This window comes from Pseudopodoces humilis, chromosome 5, assembly GCF_049639895.1.
Source record: "Pseudopodoces humilis isolate 2021_Gansu_Grassland_sample_001 chromosome 5, ASM4963989v1, whole genome shotgun sequence".
NCBI lineage: Eukaryota > Metazoa > Chordata > Aves > Passeriformes > Paridae > Pseudopodoces > Pseudopodoces humilis.
Genome location: NC_142204.1, coordinates 260,452 through 280,658, shown reverse-complemented (window position 1 = coordinate 280,658; position 20,207 = coordinate 260,452). Strand labels below are relative to the sequence as shown.

General features: G+C 51.6%; 2 protein-coding genes across 3 annotated transcripts in view; both read left to right on the top strand.

The window, feature by feature from the left end:
* Window positions 1-2,046, top strand: part of LOC102104302 (sodium- and chloride-dependent GABA transporter 2) — a 29,228-nt gene extending 27,182 nt beyond the window's left edge. Inside the window, exons 14-15 of the mRNA XM_014259291.2 lie at window positions 328-498; window positions 1,644-2,046. Coding sequence (XP_014114766.2) covers window positions 328-498; window positions 1,644-1,763 — 291 coding nt within the window. The 3' untranslated portion in view covers window positions 1,764-2,046. The remainder of the gene's footprint in view (window positions 1-327; window positions 499-1,643) is intronic.
* A 7,713-nt stretch (window positions 2,047-9,759) lies between these two features.
* The window catches only part of LOC102103937 (sodium- and chloride-dependent betaine transporter), a 36,938-nt gene continuing 26,490 nt past the window's right edge, over window positions 9,760-20,207 (top strand). Inside the window, exons 1-2 of one of the 2 annotated variants that reach the window (XM_014259334.2) lie at window positions 9,760-9,825; window positions 17,318-17,514. In XM_014259334.2, the coding sequence (XP_014114809.2) occupies window positions 17,322-17,514 (193 nt within the window). In that variant the 5' untranslated portion in view covers window positions 9,760-9,825; window positions 17,318-17,321. Of the gene's footprint in view, window positions 9,826-10,767; window positions 10,846-17,317; window positions 17,515-20,207 lie in introns of those variants that run through there. The other variant, XM_014259335.2, reaches the window with a different exon arrangement.

Below are 20,207 nucleotides of genomic sequence, written 5' to 3'. Positions count from 1 at the left end.
ATGGGGGGTTGTGTGGCCTGGACTACGGGGCCTTTTGCTGGTGGTGCTTGTAGCTTTGGGGGCTGGGTGTGGGACTCAACAACAGAGAGGCTGAGCTGTGACAGAGGTGTGTGCTAGTGGGACAAGCTCCTTGATGCCATGAGGGCTGTTGCCCTTGGGGGCTGTCCCAGCAAACCCTGCTTAATGGAAATCTCCTCTGCTGCTGCCCTGTGGTGCTCCTTTTCACCACGAGTCTCTGTGCAGATGTGTACTCACCAGGAAGACCTCTCTTTGCTCATGGTGTTGATTTTCTTTCTCTTTTTTTCCTGGTCTCTTTCACCTTGCCAGGCAACATTCCTGTTTTCTTTGATCAAATACACCCCGTTGACGTACAACAAGAAGTACGTGTACCCGTGGTGGGGAGACACCCTGGGCTGGCTGCTGGCCCTCTCCTCCATGGTGTGCATCCCTCTCTGGATCCTCTACAAACTCTCCACTATCAAAGGCTCCCTCAGAGAGGTGAGGTTGGTGCCCTGGGATCGGGGCATGTGCTTCTGTGTTGAGCTCCAGCCCTGCAGCAGAATCATCTGCATGTTGCAGGCTGATTAGCAAGGAGCCAAGAATAAATCAATTAAATGAGTTAATTGCTATATCAGACCTGTTATTTAAAGTTCTGCCTTGCTGGAGGGCTGCTCCAAGCTGGCTGCTGTCTCGTGGTACCCTTTTTTAATTTCTTCTGTCTCTTGGCAAGTACCACCAGGAAAAAGGTCATTAGATTGAGAGAATAAAGATGATCTCCATGCTGCCCTTAACTGAGCCTTGAGGACTTGCTCTGAGATAGCTCCAGATCCCCTGAGCATTATGATCAGCTGAGTTCACCGGTCTGTGTTGAGGCCATAGAGCTGGAATGCAGGAATCACAGGGAATTTGGAGGTCCCCTCATTTTTAGTGCTCTGGTTCTCTCCTGCTTCCAGAGTGATGCATTTCTGGTTGCCTTTTAATACACTGCAGGGGCAGGGAGCTGAAAAACCAGGCTCCAGATAAGCATCCCATCCCTGCCACAGCTCGTGGTTTCAGGGTGAGGTTTCACAAACGGCCCAGAACCCCCAGGATCCCTCTCACTCCCTGCCTCCTGCACGTGTTCAAGAATGGCTTGTGACAGCAATGGGCCCCTGACCCCTGTGTCCAGCACAGACAGGCAGGAGTGGGAACAGCTGCAGGGGCATGGCAAGGCTGCACAGCGTGGTGTGGTGTGAGAGTAAACTTGTCTTGAACTTGTCCTGAACTTGTCCCAGTGGAAGGCAGCCCTGTGCGCACAGGCTCTGTGCTGATGGAGGACACTGCCTGGAGGCACTCGGTCACCAGCCTTCCTTCAGACTGTGTTCTAACCCTGCTCTGGAGCAAATGGAGGACAGAGCTTTCCTTCATTATCCCTGTGTTAGAGTCTCATGTGTTCGTGCCTCTCTTGGGACAAGTGGTTGGAAGATTGAGTTTATCCCCTCAGTTTCTGAAGTACTGACTGTTCTTACTTTGGACATCTCTGGCATTTATGGACCAGATCTGCAGCTGGGCCCGGCTGGCTGAATGAAAGCCAGGACTGATAGGGGAGGGCCCAGGTCACTTTTTGTCTTTGCAGCTGTTTAGTGCCTGTCTTTGCCTTCCAGAGGTTTCGCCAACTCACCTGCCCACTTGAGGACTTGCCTTCCAGGCCGGGCACAGAGCAGTCCCTTCCCTCCACCAGAGCTGGCCTCCTGATGCTGACAGAGCTCGAGTCTCATTGCTAGGACCGGCGTGGCTCTCCCTCCCTCCCCCCAGCATGGTTTCTGTACAGCCTTTGCCACCTGTTGGATAACACAAGGATTCTTCACTCGCCAAGAAGAGAGGGATTTCTGGGCTGAGCTCCCTTCCCTGGAAGATTTGAAGGGCTGAGGAAGAGGCTGCCATGGAGATGGTCTGTGTGGAGTTAGCAATGCACCTTAATTCTCTCCCTGGAGAGAGCTCTGAAGGGGCACATCAAGCACCAGTGTTCCTGAGCATTGCCAGGATTCTGGTGGGCAGAAAGGAAGGACTGACCCTGCAGTAAAGAGTGTCAGAGTCTCAGAGCTGTGGCTCCAATGTGGACTTTGGGAGCTTCTCCATTCATTCCATTAAATCTGTGTTTTTCCTGACTAGATCTGCTCTGTCTCTATTTTGTCCCACTGGTGTCCAGCAGCATGTTAGGTGAGATGTGCTGGGCATCCAGGTCTGGATCTCTGTTGTGCTGGCACAGGGATATGGGAAGGTGGCCGGAGAGGAAAGAAAACAGGGAGCAGTGGTTCAGTGGCTCCTCCTAAGTGACAGACCTGGGGTACCCTGGTGAAGAGTGCAATGCCACCTTCTGCTGGAGCCACTGCCAGCTCCCAGACAGAAGTGATCTGTGTGAGTCACTGGGCTGCTCCTGGGGTCTGAGAGGAGCATGTGGATTTGTGTTTTCCTCTCACAAGTGAGAGATCATGGGAAGCTCTCCCTCGCCTCTGCAGGTCTGTGTCTTTCTCCGTGCTGACCACCTTCCAGGTGCTCTGGAGCCAGTCATTTCTGTTTTCCTGGGAATGGAAGAAGGGCTGAGCGGTGGAAACGGAATCTGCATGTTATGTCAACAAATAGGGCCCCTGGCTTCCAGGCTGTTTGGGTAAAAGAAATAAAACTCAAAGAGCCTTTGTTTTAAGTGCTGTAGCCCCAGCACCCGAGGAGGGCAGCCAGAGGACACGTAACCCTGGGAAGCTGGATGGCTCCCAGGAAAGCCTGAGGAAGCTGGAGCCCGGACAGGGCTGAGGCAGCAGCCGGAGGCGCTCAGCTGCCCGAAGCACACAAGGGCACCACGCCACGGCCAAGGCTCCTGCTGCCGCGGCCAGAGCAGGACGCCAATTAAAGCGAATTAAAGCGAATTAAAGCGAATTAGCGCGAGCCGCGCCATTAGCCACAAGGTGGCCCCAGGCCCCCAGCCTTGGTGCGGGACACCGGGACACAGGGACACCGGGACACCGGGACACAGGGACACAGGGACACAGGGACACAGGGACACAGGGACACCGGGACACAGGGACACAGGGACACAGGGACACAGAGACACAGGGACACCGGGACACAGAGACACAGGGACACCGGGACACCGGGACACAGGGACACAGGGACACAGGGACACAGGGACACCGGGACATCGGGACACCGGGACACAGGGACACAGGGACACAGGGACACAGGGACACAGGGACACAGGGACACCGGGACACCGGGACACAGGGACACAGGGACACAGGGACACCGGGACACAGGGACACAGGGACACCGGGACACAGGGACACAGGGACACAGGGACACAGAGACACCGGGACACAGGGACACAGAGACACCGGGACACACGGACACCGGGACACAGGGACACCGGGACACACGGACACCGGGACACAGGGACACAGGGACACAGGGACACAGAGACACCGGGACACAGGGACACAGAGACACCGGGACACACGGACACAGGGACACAGAGACACCGGGACACAGGGACACCGGGACACAGGGACACCGGGACACAGGGACACCGGGACACAGGGACACAGGGACACCGGGCACGGTGACCGGCCCTCCTCGTCCCCGGCCGGCCGCTCCCCTGGGCAGCTGTGCGCTGGGAACATCTGCCTCCCACGGACACATCTGGAACGGGCATCCCGGAACGCTGCTCCCAGCTGCGGATCTACTCCTCTAGGCAACGAGTCCCCGAGTCTGCTTTTCCTGGTGCCAGGAAAATGAATCCACAAACACCAGAGGTTTATGTCCAAAAAGGAGACAGAGGAGTTCTTTCACTTTATTCCAATAAAGGCAGAGGCCATGGGGCATTCCCCTGGGGTCTCTCCAATTTTTGGAGGATGCAGCCTCCTTTTTATCCTGATTTCCCAGCCACCTGTCCCTCTCTCTTTCCCCATTAGCTGAGGTACTTGAGAGGTACAGACTTCCCGGAATGCCTGATACCTAACATTCCCCTCTAATATATAACCCCCCACTCAATTTTTAATTCTTATGGAATTTATGGTCTTTCCCCATTGTCTCTTCCATCTTTCAATGTCCAATTTCATTTACCAGCAAACCTACAGTTTGTTTGTAAAGGCAAATGTCTTTTTCCATTCATCAATCGGTGGAATCCATCCCATTGCTTCTTTTATCTCTCGGCGCTAGTTTTATTCACCAGCAGCCCCACAGCTTGTTTGTAAAGACAAATCCATCATTCCTCTCACTGGGCTTAGTTTCCCCTGGCTTGGTGTTCCTGGGAAGCCGAGGTGGCACACGGGGCTGTGTGGAAAGGGGTTGGTGTTGCTGCTGGAGGCTGTGGAGCTCCTGCGGGCAGCAGGTGCAGGTTTGCTGCTGGGTGCAGCTTTAACCCGCTCTAACCCAGTGAGCAGGGGCTGCCCTGGCTCTCCTTGGCCCCTCTGGAGACCTCATCTCATTGCCTCATCTGCCCTTTTCCCAGCCTGTTTTCCACAGGGACTGTGATGGGCTCCTTTTATCAGGCTGCCTGTGCAGCCGTGGGTTGTCCCCTCGGTGGGTCTGCACCTCCCACATCAAAATCTCAATTTTCCTCTGGAGAACAGTGGGAAGCCGGGAGCTCACCTGGTTGCCACAATTTTCATGGACAGCTCAAAGCCTCGGAACTCCAGATTCCCCTGCTACCACTGTGCTTCACACAGCTCATGCACGAGCTGAGGGCAGTAGAGAACTGAAAATCCAGGGACAGCCCCTTTGGAAGAGACCCACAACGTGAGGGAAGACAGAGCCAACAAGTTGCCCTGCCACTTAGATATGGAACTGCCTGGTAAAAATTACTTCTAGAAATGAGAGAATGGAGTGAACACAGAAGTTCTAGCAACAGCTATTTGTATTCATGTAATTTTAACCTTAAACAGAATTATACTTTCATTTTCCACTAATATCTATAAGAGGCTTGTGCCACTGGGAAGATATTTTAACCATAATATAAAGCAGTAATTGTCTGCAGCTATCTCTAAAATCTGGCTAGTGTCAAAGTCTGCTTGGCTGCATGTAGGCAAAGTGTGAGTTTGCTGAAAGGCTTGTGACTTGTTTGGTCCAAAATAGACTGGCGTCCAGTGAATTGGGCATGTGGTTTATTGATCTGGTTATGTATGAGCCAGGAAATTTCCCAAGCCTGTGTTCTTGCATGACCCAATTGCTGTAAAGCTTTGGATGAGCTAGGTAGGTCAGATAACAAGAGAACCAAAGGTTTTGCTGAATACTCTTAAATAAGTGTCTTATTTCTGACATGACTTTAAGCAAAGTATTAGACTTGATGACACCTGGCTTGAAACATGAATCAAGTATATTCTATATTGCTCACTGAAAAGGCTGAAAGACTAAATTTGAAATTAATTTATTTGAAATTTCCAGACATGACTTTTTTTTCACAGCACTTTTAAGACCCCATGCTTAGAAGGAATTTTTGCTGAAATTCAGAATATGGCAATTTCAGCATACGGTGATTGTGGTTTGGAATGTAGTGAAAGGGATTTCCATTGCATCCAAGATCTGCCTTGCAGTCTGTGGAATTTGCACCATACTTTTGGCAGCTCAGGAGATGCTGATCTCCCCTTAGACAAGGGGTGTGTGGTCATTGGGTATTTCCCACCTTCAGAATCCAAAACTTACAAATCAGCCTGAGAATCCAACCCATTACTTACTGGATAATGGACATGAGATTAAAGAGCCTTTTTTCCATGGATTGTTTTGTGGTGGTTTTTTTGTTTTGTTTGTTTGGTTTTGATTTGGGTTTTTTTGGTTTCGTGTTTTTGGTTTTTGGTTGTTTTCCATCCATCCATGAAAACCAGGCTCTGCTTTTTCCTTTTTGTGTCAGTGGTGCCTGGGGAGAAATCTCAGCTTTCCTTGTCCATGGATGGAGATGCTCACATAGGGCAGGGGAGAGACTTCAGATCTCAGGGATGGGCCCATGGATAGGATACATCTCCTGTCATGGAGAGCATCCCAAATCCTGACATTTTGAACAGATTCCTGAGAGGTCTTTTTCCTGTTGCCTTTAGTGGTAACTACAGGGCAGTTTTCCATGGCTGTTGCAGAGTGATGTATTGTGAGTCGTGTTGCACATTTTGGTGACAAGAAGAGTGGATGTGCTGGATGCCACGGTGCATAAATGGAGAGAACAGCGAGATGAGCGTGTTAACTCGTGGGACACATAATCCTGTGAAGCAGAGATCCCCAGATGATCTGTTAGTTGTGTCCTACAGGCAGGTGCAGATGAGCAGGTGGCACAGGGCAGGGTGCTGAGTCCTTGTGTGCAGAGTGGTGAGCAGCCTGCAGGAGGGAGATCTGCACGGCCCAGCCCAGGGAAGCGTGCGTGGGGCAGCACAAAGGCACACTGGAGAAGCTGTGAGTCCCAAGAAGTTTCCAGTGGTTTTGTTCCCCCAGTCTCCATCTGAGCTGCCCAGGGTTGCAGCACCTTGGGCAGCAGCAGCAGCACAGCCTCTCTGTGTCTCCATCTGCCCCTGTCCTCTGTGTCCCTGTGCCCTGTGCAGCGGAGGTGTTTGCTGTCACATGTCCCACAGCAGCAGGCTCAGCTGCCCTGAGGGAGCTGGGAGGGAAAGCAGGAGCACACAGGCACATACCCGTGTGTCCTCTGCCTGCCTTTGTTCTGGGATCCTCCTGGTCTCTGATCACCAGCGAGCTCTGCTGTGCAGCTCAGAGGCTGCAGGACTAAGGATGTCTCCCCAGCCTTGCCACTCCTCCCTCCTGAGCACCTTGATTGCTGACTCTGGGCTCCTAAGCCATCTGCCCTTGCCTCATCCTCTCCCATACCAGGGATGCTGTGGAACAGGGGATGTCTCACCCTGCCTGGCCTTTCACAGATGAAGGCTCCTGGCATCCTCCTCCTCCCTGGGAGCCTAGCACGGGAGCGGTGCTGTGGCTGCTGGAGCCCGTCAGGGTCTGTGGGGCCTCATTAGCTCTTGTTGCTTTGGTTATGTTCACTTGTGATTAGTTACAGTGAAACTGTTGTCAGAAGTCACAGGCTTACTCAAGCAGAAATTAGCCATAAACATGAAAAATAAATTATACCAAAGCCTAGGGGAAAACCCCCTGCAGACACAGTGTTCAGTCAGCGAGGCACGCTCTCAGCTGAAGCAGCAGCAGCCTTGTGCCCACAGGGCAATCAGCATTTCTCCTGTTTTGTTGGCCAAAGGGTTAGAAGATGGTGTTTCTGCCACAGGTGGCTCAGCGAGGGGGGCAGCCAGGGCTGCCAGCCCCACCATGTCCAACAAGCGTCCCAGAGACTGCCTCTGTGGGCTCTGCTGTTTGTAAAGCACAGCTGGGATTCACACACAGGGTGCCAGCCTGACAGACCTCTCCCAAAATCTGGGCTGGGGGAGATTTGACTCACTTTGGCTTGCAGCTTTGTGTCTGAGTGGCTCAGGGGCTCGCTGCTGCCAGGGAGTCACTCACTGGCCCTGGCGTGGGCTGAGCTTGGCAGCTGCTCCCCTGGGCTGGCTCTGCAGCAGGCATGTCAGAGCTGGCTGCAAGGGAGCAAAGGGTGGGGACACCCAGGTGATGGGAAAAGCCCACATGTCTTCTGAGAAAAGCAATGGTAAAAGGAGAGGCAAGAGGGCACTGCCAGCTGGCAGGTGCTGAGCAGGGTGGGGAGGAGGATGCTTGGGAGGAGATGCAGGACAGATCTGAGGTTGGGGTCAGCCATCCTTTGGGGCAAAGGCTGAGTCCTGGTCTCCAGCTGCCCTGAGCCTGGCAGTTAGAGGGAATCTGGTCCTTTCAAAGAAAGTTTTCCTCCTCTGCTCAGGAGAGGGGATGGAAACCTGTGCAGCTGGCTCTGAGCTGGGAGTGCAGAGGGAGTGGGCACCTGTGTGGTTGGACAGCAGTGCTTTCCCAGTTCTGCCATGCACCCTTGGGTGCAGAGATTCCTCAGGATGTAGCGTGGGGAGCTGTGGAGATCTGAGGGCTGTTGGTGTGTGAGCTGCTCACAACAGGGTGTTCCAGGGCTGGGAGGGGCTCATGCTGCCTGGGGAGAGGGGTGCTTCTGACATTTCCAGGATTTATTGCAAGCAGTGCTTCTCTTTCGAGGATGAGTGTTTAACAGCACCCTCACCCACACTTGTGGAGGAGAAGCCCACATGGTGGGGTGCCCTGTAGTCAGATTGTCACATCCTTTGGCAGCCCTGTCCTGCCTGCACAGAGTGCCTGCCCGGGGCTGACTCTGCCAGCAGAGGTGGCAGCTGGTGGTCGGGGACTGCATCACCCTTGCCTTGCTCTCTTCTGGGGTGGGACTGAGCACAGTGCCTGCTCCACCAGCTGAGCTGCTCAGAATGGGATTTTTGCTTTTCAATCTGGGTCATCACACCAGTGAAATCCTCCCATGGAAGCTGGTGTAGTGATATAAATGTGAGCCTGCCCATAGCAGGATTAAAAAACCCTGTGAATTATAGCCTGGTGGGAAACTCTGAAGCCTGAGTGTAACTTCTGATACCCTCTGGGCTGGCAAACAGAAATAGCCTTTTTTCCCATCCTGGAGAATGATTTTCACACCTTGCTGAATAAAGTTTTAATTTAGGTTGACTTTCTTCCTGTTTTACCTTAATGTCACAGGTCATTTCCCATCTACAGCTTTGCAAAACCCCTGCGATGTTCCTGTGAAACACTTCAGTACGGATAAATCAAGTTTTTAGGTCAGCTCTGCTTACCTAGGCTTATCTCAATCCCCTTTTCATATCTGGATAACCTCTATTGCACCTTTTCCTCGGTTGTGCTGGGTCACACCAGAGCTCCGTGACAGCACAGGCAGTGGCACTGTCCTCCACCAGCAGGGTCAGAGGCAACGCAGAGCCAGCACCTGCTCGGCACCTTGCAGTCTCTCAGGACTTTGGAAACAGCCCCTAAAAGGCAGAAGATGGAGCCTGTCCCAGCTGATGTGGATGCCAGATAGGCATTTGGCAGGCACATTATCAGACAAAGCAAAAGACAAAAGAGTGATAGAATTAAAAACTGAGCTGAAGTATCTTGGGGAAAAATAGTGTAACTGGAATGCCTGCTTCTGGTGCTGGTCATGAGAAGCTCTGGAAAAGCCCTTCAAGGCTGAGATGGATACACAGAAAGCTGTCAGAGCAGAGCCACAGAGGCAGCTGTGTGACCCCAGAGCCAATGTTCCTTCTTCACCCACACTCTGCCTCTTCCTCCGCCTACCTGCTGGTGTTGGTGAGACTTGAGCTTGGCCACAGAAGGTTTGATGTGATGCTCCATGGAGATTCATTCTGCATGTTTGTAGGATGACACTGAGGGATGTCCCTATCCCACTGAAGTGGTGGAGCCCCAGAACAGTGGGAATATGTGGCAGCCAGCCTGGGCCATGCTGTGGGGTCTGCAAGGGGAGAGTTCCTGCCCTGCAGAGGTCAAGAGGACATGGAGTTACTCCCTGACTGCTGCAGTTGATATTTACAAACTCTGGGCCTTTACCCTGCCCGCCTGTGGCTGCTTTCTCATCTTGCTTTCTTGTCAGGGCCACAGTTCAAGGTCTGGAGAGGTGCATGTTGTAAGGGAACAGGGGAGAAAGTTCTGCCCTGATGCACCTCCCTTGCCTCCGTCCCACCACCCACACATGAGCTGGGTGATAATTTGGTGGGGGGAGCTGCTGGAAGGGGTGGGACAGGAGGAGGAGAGAGGGATGTCCCTGCCTTAACTCTTGCTGTATCTCTTTGGCACTCAGTGGATTCCCTGCCTGGACTCCAGTGGGACGGGGAAGGATAGGACGGGAGGGGCTTGCCTGGGGGAGACCTGCTCTGGCTTCAGGTGAGTTGGGTGTTTGTGAGTTGAGCAGATGTGGCTGGGTGTGTGTGTCACCCTGGGAGTGCCGCTGACTCCGCTCCTCCCGCAGCCAGCTGTGCTCTGCAGAGCGGGCCAGCACATCTGCAGGGGCAACAGCTCCCCGGCGCTAAGAAATGCAAGAGCGAGATGGAAAATAAGGAGCAAATAATCAGTTTGGAACAACCCAGGGAAGAGGTTTTTCTTTCAATGGTTCCTCTGGAAAAGAAAGGACAGGCTGAGATGCTGCAGAGGAAGCTGAGAGCAGAGGTGCCTGAAGGATCGGTAATTGGTACTGAAGGTTGTGGCAGCAGAGAGAAAGGAGAGAGCGATAGATAAGTATAGATAAGTACTCAGGCAGCAGAAAGATTGAGAAGAGAGACAACAATGAGCAGGACAGGGACAGGGATGAAGGGCAGAGATGACTGGTTGATAATAGGTACAGCAGCCAAGGAGTGGAGCAGGCTGTAGGCATTTCAGCTACTGCCAGCAAGAGTCCTCTCCTCCTGCAGAGGAGTGACCCCAGTGCATTGACTTGGGGGCTGCAGTGTTAAAAGATGTGCCTGGGAGTGCACTTTTTGTTCTTCTTGCCCCTGAGGTTTCATCAAATTTGTTCCTTTAGGAGGTGAGGCAGGGAGACAGCACAGTTTCTGCATGTGCTAAACTCATCTGTGGCCATATTTGTGAGCAAATGCAGGCAGAACACATGAGGGTTTCATAACACCTGATCTGTGTCTTCTTAAATCAACATTGCTTTTAAAATAATCACTACCAATCAGGGCTTTCATCTCATGCCAGTGGAAATGCCATTGCCCTAGTTTTAACTCTTTGACAGCTGCTGATACAAGAGGCTGAACCTCGGACCTGACCTCTGCACAGCCCAGCTTTTCTGGATTCACGGTTGCGACGTGGTCCTTGCAGAGGCTGAAGAGCCCTGTGCTGTATCTCTGCCCCACCGCTCCTGGGCAGGGCTGCAGGAAGGTTTTGGTGCCCCAGGCTGGACTGCAGGTACCTGGCCTCTCCCAGGCTGCAGGTGGGATGCAATCCCACCACGTTACCATGTGGCATTATGGCAGGAACTGCTGGGAGACACTCGTGCACTCATGGTGTCTGCCTGTGCTGGTTTCACCCGATGGGACCCGTGCTGAGCCCTGGCTGGAGCTGGCTGAGCCCGTGCAGGGTGTGACACGGGGTGCTGGGTGTGCAGGGTGTGACACGGGGTGCTGTGTGTGCAGGGTGTGACACGGGGTGCTGGGTGTGCAGGGTGTGACACAGGGTGCTGGGTGTGCAGGGTGTGACACGGGGTGCTGGGTGTGCAGGGTGTGACACGGGGTGCTGTGTCTGTGCAGGGTGTGACACAGGGTGCTGGGTGTGTGCAGGGTGTGACACGGGGTGCTGTGTCTGTGCAGGGTGTGACACGGGGTGCTGGGTGTGCAGGGTGTGACACGGGGTGCTGTGTCTGTGCAGGGTGTGACACGGGGTGCTGTGTCTGTGCAGGGTGTGACACGGGGTGCTGTGTCTGTGCAGGGTGTGACACGGGGTGCTGGGTGTGCAGGGTGTGACACGGGGTGCTGGGTGTGCAGGGTGTGACACGGGGTGCTGGGTGTGCAGGGTGTGACACGGGGTGCTGTGTCTGTGCAGGGTGTGACACGGGTGCTGGGTTTGTGCAGGGCTGAGCAGGAACACTCTGGGCTGCCCCACAGGTCGCTGCCCCACTGTGCAGGACCTGTTTGCAGAGTGGGTGCCGGAGCAGCGTGGCTTTCACCCTCTGTGCCATTCACCTGCTCTGCTCCTGCAGCCAGTGCCAGGAGCTGTGCTGGCCACACGCTTTGGCTGCACACAAGGACCTCTGAGCCAGGCTGCTGCAGCTCCAGGACTTTGGCCATTCAGCTCCAGCACTGGGAGCTCTCGGGGCTCCTCTGGTGCCTGGCTGGATCTGTGTCTGTAGCAGGCCTGCTGCTGGTGCTCTGGAAGGAGAATGGATGCTGCTGTGGCTGGCTCTCCTGCTGTGTTGCACTGGATACAGCCAGGCTATGGGCTGAGTGGAGGTCCAGATTACCTGGTTTGATGCAAAGACTGGTTTCTAGTCATATTTAGACACCATTTATGGACTTCATCAGTTAGTCTTGTTTTTCTCTAGAGAAAGATACCACCCGTGTGTCTCTGTAGCCCAGAACAGGGATGGTGGTCCATGGACACCAACAGAGACTGATCTGGCCCTGGGAACAGCAGCCTACATTGCTTTTAGCAAGAGATTTGCCACTGATCCTCAGGAAAGTCCAGTCACTCTTAGGGGCTTTGGAGGGTCTCCTACCCAGCAGCAGAAGACGGAGCAGGATGCATTTGGCACCCTCCTGCACTGGGAGTGTGTGCTCTGAAGGGTGATGCTCTATAATCCTTGCATCTTGTATTGAAGATGTCTGTGCCATCAGTGAACTCACTCATAAGGAACTCACTGAGTTCCTTATCTCACTCTTTCTGGTGTCAGTAAGTAACAAACTCACTGACTGCACAAGCATCGCTCTTATTTCACACTGGAGAAAACACAGGTAGGATCTGATTCTTGTAAGAGCCTCCTGTGCCTCATGAACCTTGCTGAACAGATGCTTTGAGAATACCCTGCAGCCCACAGAACCTGGAAGTTAATTAGAAAGCGTAAAGAAGCCAACTAACTTTCAATTGCTTGAAATGAGAGGCATTTTAATTTCAACTGCTGTCCTAGAGTTGATCAGTGCTTCTCCTTCTCCATCTTTCCTTGCCTTTCTCTGTTCTGCAGCTGGAGCAAGCCGTTTTCCAGCAGCATTCCCATTTGCAAGCAGCTGTCTCTGCTCATGAAACTGCTCTTAGATTGGCTGGGAAGCACTTGCTTCCCCTGCCAATATTTTCTTGTCCATCTTGCCGAGATGACTGGCTCCAGCAGCAGCCCCCCTGCTCTAATTTAACCGGGCTGGTTCCTTAAGCTGGACCTTGGCACTGCTGCTCCTCGCTGAGCCCTGATTTTCTGTCTCTCTCCCACAGCCGCCTCCGCCTGCTGCCATCAAAATGCAGCGCAGGATTTCAGCTGCTGACTGACTGCTGGCTCTGATTGTGCAACCAGGGAATTTTCTGTGTCCTCCTGCTCCTCCTTTTGTAACACAGCCCAGTCTTCTTGCTTTCTGATTCCTCCCTCCCCATCTTGAATTGCAGTTTATGTGCTTGGTTGCTGCTTGTTTCAAAATGAAACCAAGAAATAGAAATGCAGTGCAGCTGTCTGCGTTGTGTCTGAATCCCAGCTCTGTCTCCTGTGACTCTGCATTCTGCAGTCCAGGCAGCACCTTCCAGTGTCCAAGGGAGCTTTTACACTGTGCTTCCTCTCAGAGATGTTATCAGCTGCTTTTAAGAGACATTTCTGTCTGCTGTTCCCTGTGTTTCACCGTTCCCTCTGGAGATTGTCCTATCTCATAAAACAGCAAGGAAGGTCAAACGGAGGATGTTAACTTCCCAGCAGCAGGAACTCCTGTCTGACAGCAGTCGGGAACAGGCAGTAAGTTTGCAGGGAGAAAAGCTTCAGAGAATCACTACTGGCTTCTTCCTTTGGTGCCAAAACTCCAGGTGGCTTCTCACTCATCTTTCTTGTCTCACTCTTGTTCCTTGCCTCACCTGAGCAACTGTGAAAAAGCCCTTTTTACCCTGAGAGAGCCTGAGGGTAGCACCGTATTTTGCATCAAATGATGCTTTCTTTCTCCTCTTTTTCTTATTACTGCCTCTGCCCTTCAGTTACATCTTGCTTCCAAACAAAGCCAAAAAATGCTGTTCTGCTGCATATCTGCATTGTTCAGGACATCATAGGCAGCTGCTGAGTGACCACAGTGCTTCAGGGATGTCCTTGGTTTTCCTTGCCCTTTGTCACCACACTTGAAGGATCCCATGGTGGTAGGTGTGGGACAAACACAGTCCCAAATTTGTGGCCAAGGGGAGACTGTGTTGCCTCATTCAAATGTTTAAGAATGGAGCTTGTTGCTCTGGGTCTGTGGCTGCCTGTTCTCTTTCCAGGTCCTGCAGGAATCCAGGTGTGTTCTTGTTTTCCCAGCTATAAATCTTCTTGGGGGGAAAAACTGCGGTGATCTCCGTGCAGCAAGCCCAGTAGCAAACACTACAATTTCCTGTGGAGTGGCACAGAGGGAGCTCCCTGCTCTCTGTGGGGAGGTGACAGACTACAGGTCATTTCTGTGAAGGGCAAAAAAACATCTCCTCCAAGGGCTGAGGGCTGAAAATGCAGCAGAGCACCTCTAGAAGAGACTGGTGGGGTCAGAGGGGGCTGAGGAGGAAAGGTGGTGCTGGTGGAGAGGGTCCAGGGGAGGGGTAGACTCTGGATTGCATCAAGATGGCATTTTAGCAGTTGTGAAAACTTTATGGCAGAGGAAAAAAAGAGGAATGAAGTAGCCATGGGAATTTTTTTCCAAACTTTGGTGAAGGAACAGCAGAAAAGGTGCGGGTGAGCAGTGAGGGCACAGTCTTTACCCCAAAGTCATGTATTAGGGAGGGGGAAACCAGAGGAAGAGGAAAATGCTTGCCTGTTGGGGAGGATGTAACCCAGCAGGTGGCTGTGACCGCTGTGGGAGAACCAAATTGTTCCTAGCTGGAAACAAGAAGTTATTTGAGTCCCCATCTGGCCTAGGAACACATAGAGCAGGGGCACAGTAGGATTAAATGTTCAGGAAAAGAGCCAGGTGTATGAAGAGGCTTTCTCATGGAAACAGCAGGCAAAGCAGAGAGGGAAGCAGTGGGGATGTGTAACGTGCATGCCTTTGTCAGGGAAAGGAGAAATTGTAGTTCATGCCATGAAGGGCCAGAACTTGGGACACTGGTTTAATCCACCATCTGCTCCCACTTGAAAAGGTTTGATTTCATAGCCAGGTGCTTTCTCCCTTTTTAAAATAGGAACATGGAGGCAGAAGTGCTGTTTCTCCCTTGCTGTTTTGTGTTTCTCCCAGCTGTGTTCCTCATTGCAGCATCTCAACTTCTGTCCCTCATGTTGGCCCATTCAGGGGTCAGAGGACAGATAAAAAGTCCTGGTCCAGGTGTCCCTGAGGTGGAGGCTGGGGAGGATTTGGGCTCCTACATTCCCTTCCCAGGGCTAGGTGAGAGATGGTGATTCTCTGTGACCTTCCTCTGCACCCATGTGCGAAACAGGTCTACCAAAAATGAAATAAAAACACAAATATTAGTAGAAATAGGCTGACTCTTGGATCCACCTTACATTAAAAGAATAAAAACAAAGAATTAACTAGTCTTCTCCTGCCAGCTTCCTGGGACATCCTCAACAAACCCAGACTTAAACATCAGTGCACTTGATAACGTGCCCTGGACTGCAGCAAACTGGAAAGTGCCGAGGACTGTGACAGATCAAACACGTTTCATTAAGGACGTGTTACTTCTGCTCTCACATCTGACAGTGCGTGGAGCTCTGCTGCTCTCAGAGATGAGGAGGCTGTGCTGCAGCATGGCAGTGAGCTGATTAGCCAGCTGGCAGGCCTTGCTGCAGGCAGGCAGTGGGGAAAAGGGCCTTGCCTGGGCTTCAGAAGCTGAGAAATGGCTGGCAGGAAATTTGGCTGGCAGGAGGACCTGATGATTCCACCTCCCAGTCCAGGCCAGCAGGAGGGCAAAGTGAAGGGGACAAATCTGGGACTGGAAGGACTGCAGGGGAGCTGCAGCTGCAAGCCAGCATTTAGGGTGTGTGCCTTGATTCCTGGGTTCCACCACCTTCTCTAAATGTGGGGCTAGAGGTTTGTAGGAGCCTGTGAGAGGGCTGGTTCATCTTCATGCTCTCAAGTAGATCCACAGGTGCCGAAGCCCTTGGTGTTTTGGGTCAGTGCAAGCCATACCAGTAACAGAGGTGCTTTCCAGCATGTGGACCAAGAAGAGCAAGGGCTGGAGAGAAAACAGAGGTTGCTTCCTCAGTGCCCTCGTGCATCTGCATTTGGCACCAAAACTGGTCATGTCCACTGCAGTGCTGCCCAGATAAAGGCTTTTACTGGCAATACTTCTAAACACCTCTTAAATTTAACAGGGACCAGGATCTTTCTGCCGTGTTTTTGAAGAGGAAGCTGTAATAGCCTGGAGGATGACCTCCAGCAGCCCCTGACTGCTCTCCTCCATGGTTTATGTCCCCCTGGCCTTGGTGCAGTCCCTCTTACACTGGTTGATGTCTCAGATGAGACTCAGTCCATGGAAATCTGCTGCTGATAGCAAAGCAAATAGGATGAGCCCTTCAGGAGAGCAGATGGGGGAACGAAGGCTGTTGTTGCCTAGGGCACTTAGAGAGCAATTGGTGTATTACACTGAGATCTGATTTCCTTTCTTTACTTGAATAACAGGCAGGAAACATGCCTGTGTCAAAGAACTACTTGTTCTGCTGTGAGCATTCATTAGAAGTTGTCTTTCCACACACAAGCATCTTTCTTTGCCCCAGGGCCTGATATATCCAGAGGGTAAGCATTGAGGAAATAATTTCCTTCACAGAAGTAGATGAGACACTTTGATAACGATGCTGTCTTGTGTGGGTAAGTGCAAGCATGGCCATCAGCTCCTGCTCCAGCTTCCTCCTTGCCTTATTGAAATGACACCGAAACAAGTGCCACAGTGTTCCTTGGCTGCTGGGACAGCCAGGTGTCAGGGTCTACACTCCCTCTTATTTCCAGTTAGGTCAGGTTCCCTGGTAGTCCCTACTCAGGGCTCCAGGAGTCCCTGCTCCTGTAGTCATGGGATGGCTCAGACCTAGGGCTTGTCCAGAGGGATGTGACTGGAGAGATGCCAGGCACAAGGAGGGAGGGAAGAGTTTGCCATCACGGTCCTGGTGCCCCATCCTGGTGCAAAGGGTCCACAGAAGGTTTGGTGCTCCTACAGGTGAAGGACATCGAAAGGTGACGTGGTGTTGCTCACCTCTGAGCCGCTGACTGGGAGAGGCCCTTGGCCTGAGCTGCCTCCAGAGCCAAGGGAGAGAGCAGGTATAAATAGTCCAGAGCAGACCCAGGGCAGAGGAAATGCTGGGTGTTGTGGGTGATGCAGATTGCTGTCTCTCTTGCTCCCTGAAGATGGGGATGTTCCTTTAGGTGGCACAGAAGGAATGAGAAATGTGCTATTAAAAAACTTACCAAACCACCAGCAAAATGCATTTGTGAGTTGCTACAAAGGAACAAAACCCTGATTTCTTTGCAGTCCCAGCTGGAATGGAAGCAGAGATGCTGCTGCTTCGCAGAGACTTGTTTTCCAGTGTAATTTCCTAATCTCAACAAGGGAATGTGTATCCCTTGCTAAAGCAAATCACTTCTAGAAAGGCCAGCTTCTGCTCAGCAATGCCACCAGTTAGATGTGCCTCAATTTACATACTGGGATACTGGGAGCACATCTTATTGTGGTGTCTGTTCCCCTCACTCCTCTTGCCACAAGTGTGTCCTGCAGCAGCTCCCTCCATCCCATGCTCTCCTCTTCTGTCCCACAGAGCCATGACAAGAGCCATGTCCAAGGATGGAGAGCCCAATGGGGCCACCACATCTCCTGAAGAGATAAAAATAGAGGAAATGGAAGAGAGAGGCCAGTGGAGGAACAAAATGGAGTTTGTGCTGTCTGTGGCTGGGGAGATCATCGGCCTGGGAAACGTGTGGAGGTTCCCCTACCTCTGCTACAAGAACGGTGGAGGTGAGTTCGCAGCACACGTGAGTTGTTCTACATCTGCAGGTGTGACAGGAGACAGGGACATGCCTGGATCCATTTCTCCTGTGCCTCATGTGCCCTAAGGCACTCCCTGATTCGCTCCTTCAACAAGCTAGTTCCTGCCAAAACCAGGAGGAGTAAAAGCTCAGGGATGAATCCAGCTCCCCAGTGGGTACTCTTTCTTAAAACAGCACTCTCTAATCTGGAATCCTAAAAAATTGAACTCTAGTAACAACTTCAGGCTCTTGGACATCTCAAGAAATTATTGGTCTTTGGAAAATAGCAGATGCTGTCAGTGGTCAGAAAGCCACCATCAACCTCATCCTACATATTTCCCTTTTCCTACTCCTGGTGTCAAATCCATCTTTTTCAGGCCCTTGTTACAGAGGAGGGGAGGATGAGATAGTGCTGGTATCCAAGGTAGCCAAGGCCTGGTATTCCCTAGGAGGAGATTTCTGCCTCTTCCCTGGAACAATTCTCACAGTGATCAAACAACTGCTGGGGAAATTCATCCCCAAAAACAGTTCATTCACCTTCCCTTTGGTGTCTTTGTTCTCCATTTCTCTTGCAGTAACACTGCAATAAGATCATTACATGGTTAAAAGTTAAAATTTCTCATAACAATAAAATGAAAACGTAAGGGAATAATTGACTGTCACTAACTTTTCCTGGTGAATAAAAATCTAGCTTTGTAAAAGAAAAGGAGGAATACCAATTACATGTCAAATACAGCAATAACTTCTCTTTTGTTCTTGCTCCCTAAAAACACCTTGAAATAATGGTCTGGGATTTGCTTCACACACCCCCCCTCCATACTTTGAGCTTCCTTTCTCTGCAGACCATGCCCCACAGGCCCATCTTTTCCCAGGTGCCATGAACTTTCACCAGGAGCTGAGTGGTTCCACTGTAATTTTTCCCAGGGCTTCCAAATTCCTGTCCCCTGTGCTGTTGCTGGAGTTTATCCAAATTAAACAAGGGACAATAAAATACGTCCTCAAAACCAAAGAGGGGCAGGGTGAGAAATGGTTAAAGAGAAGGGAATTAAGGTTTTCTTGAACCTGAGATGATTTTTAGCAGATCCTCCAGTCTTCTCCTCCAATATTTTGATGGGAGGCACCAAGAGCAAGTCAGATGGGCACAGGTTAGGAAACATCTAACTGGATGGTTCTGGAGGTTCATGTGATAGAGCAGCCCATTCTGCAGTGATGCTTTGAGAGAGGAGTCATGGGTTTTGCATGGAAATTTTCTCCCTGAGCTCAGATGATATCTTTGCACAGTTTATGCCTGTGGAACCCGGTTCAGCCCTCCCTGCAATCTGTATGCTAATTAGGGGAAGTGAAAAGGCTACTTCTGCTCACTTTTACTATCTCTTGAATAACATTTTTCTCTTTAATTAAACTGCTCTGGAGTATCCAAGGCTGTGATTCAGGGGGCAGCGGGGCTAGGCTTGGGAAAGGTGAGGATGGGAGAGTCCTTCCCTCACAGCTCCACACGCTGCCCCTGCAGAAAGTGTGCTGCTGCTGGAGAAGGGACTTTTCTCTCTCCAGGGCTCCAGGGAACAGGAAGACTGATGTTGGACAAGCCAACGTCTTTCCCATGACACTCAAAGATATTCTCAGCATTGGAAAAGTTCTTGAAAAAAGCATTTTCCACCTATAAATGCTGCATCCCTGTCCCGCCTTTACCCCCCAAACCCTTGAGACTGCTGTCACCTTTCTCCACCTTTGGATGTGCTGAAATAGTTCTACAGCTGTGAAGATGTATGCTATAGGAGCAATAGTGCCAATTTCCTGTAAAGCCACCAGCTGCAACCTTAGCTATCGCTGCACTGTCCAATTTGACCTAATTGTTCAGCAGCCTCAACTTGTTATGGACTCATAAGGAAAGAGGGTCTGTTTGTCCTTCAGTGGAACAACAAACTGAGGAGGGGCTCACAGCTGGAGTTTCAGCTGGTAACTTCTGTGGGACAGTTCAGAGAGACAGGACAACAGAGGTGCAAGAAAAACATCATTGCTCAGAGAGCAAAATGGGTCAACCTCTGGGACAGATTGTATCAGAGGAGAGGGTCTGGGAGGTGCTGAGAGGCTGGTGTGGGGTAATTAGGCTCTCTCGCAGATTTGGCATGGATGTCTCTTGCAGCACCAAAAACCGCAGCTGCCTCTAGTTCAGGGTCTGCAGTTCTCATCCCCTACCCCGCAAACCTGGACTGACATGAGAGCCAGCCTCCTTCCCTCTGGCCCCAGGTCTCCTGCAGCTACACAGCTGTGTTTAGGGGAAATTTGAATATTCTTTGTTTTTGTCATTGTTGGCTTAAAAGCAAGGGCAAGCGTTGCTAGTTGCTCATTGTCACTGAAGGGTTTCAGTGTGATGCCTGTGCTGGCAGGGGAGGGACAGTGGCTGAGAGAGGCACCCTCATCCTCCTTGCAAGCACCTGAGACGCTCTCCAGGCACTGGAAAGAGAAGTGTTCGTGACCAGAAGTTTATTTTACGGAGTGGCAAGGCTGCCACAGTTGTTTTGGTGAGGAAGGAAGCCACCTTATCCTGTTTGGAGGGGAGCAGAAGTGTGAAAATCTACACTAAGGATGTGGGGAGAGAGAGAGAGGTGACAGAAGGAATGTCAGCTGTGAAAATGAGATCTCAGGAGCAGTTTTGAGCAGAGCAGTGAATGTATTTGGTGT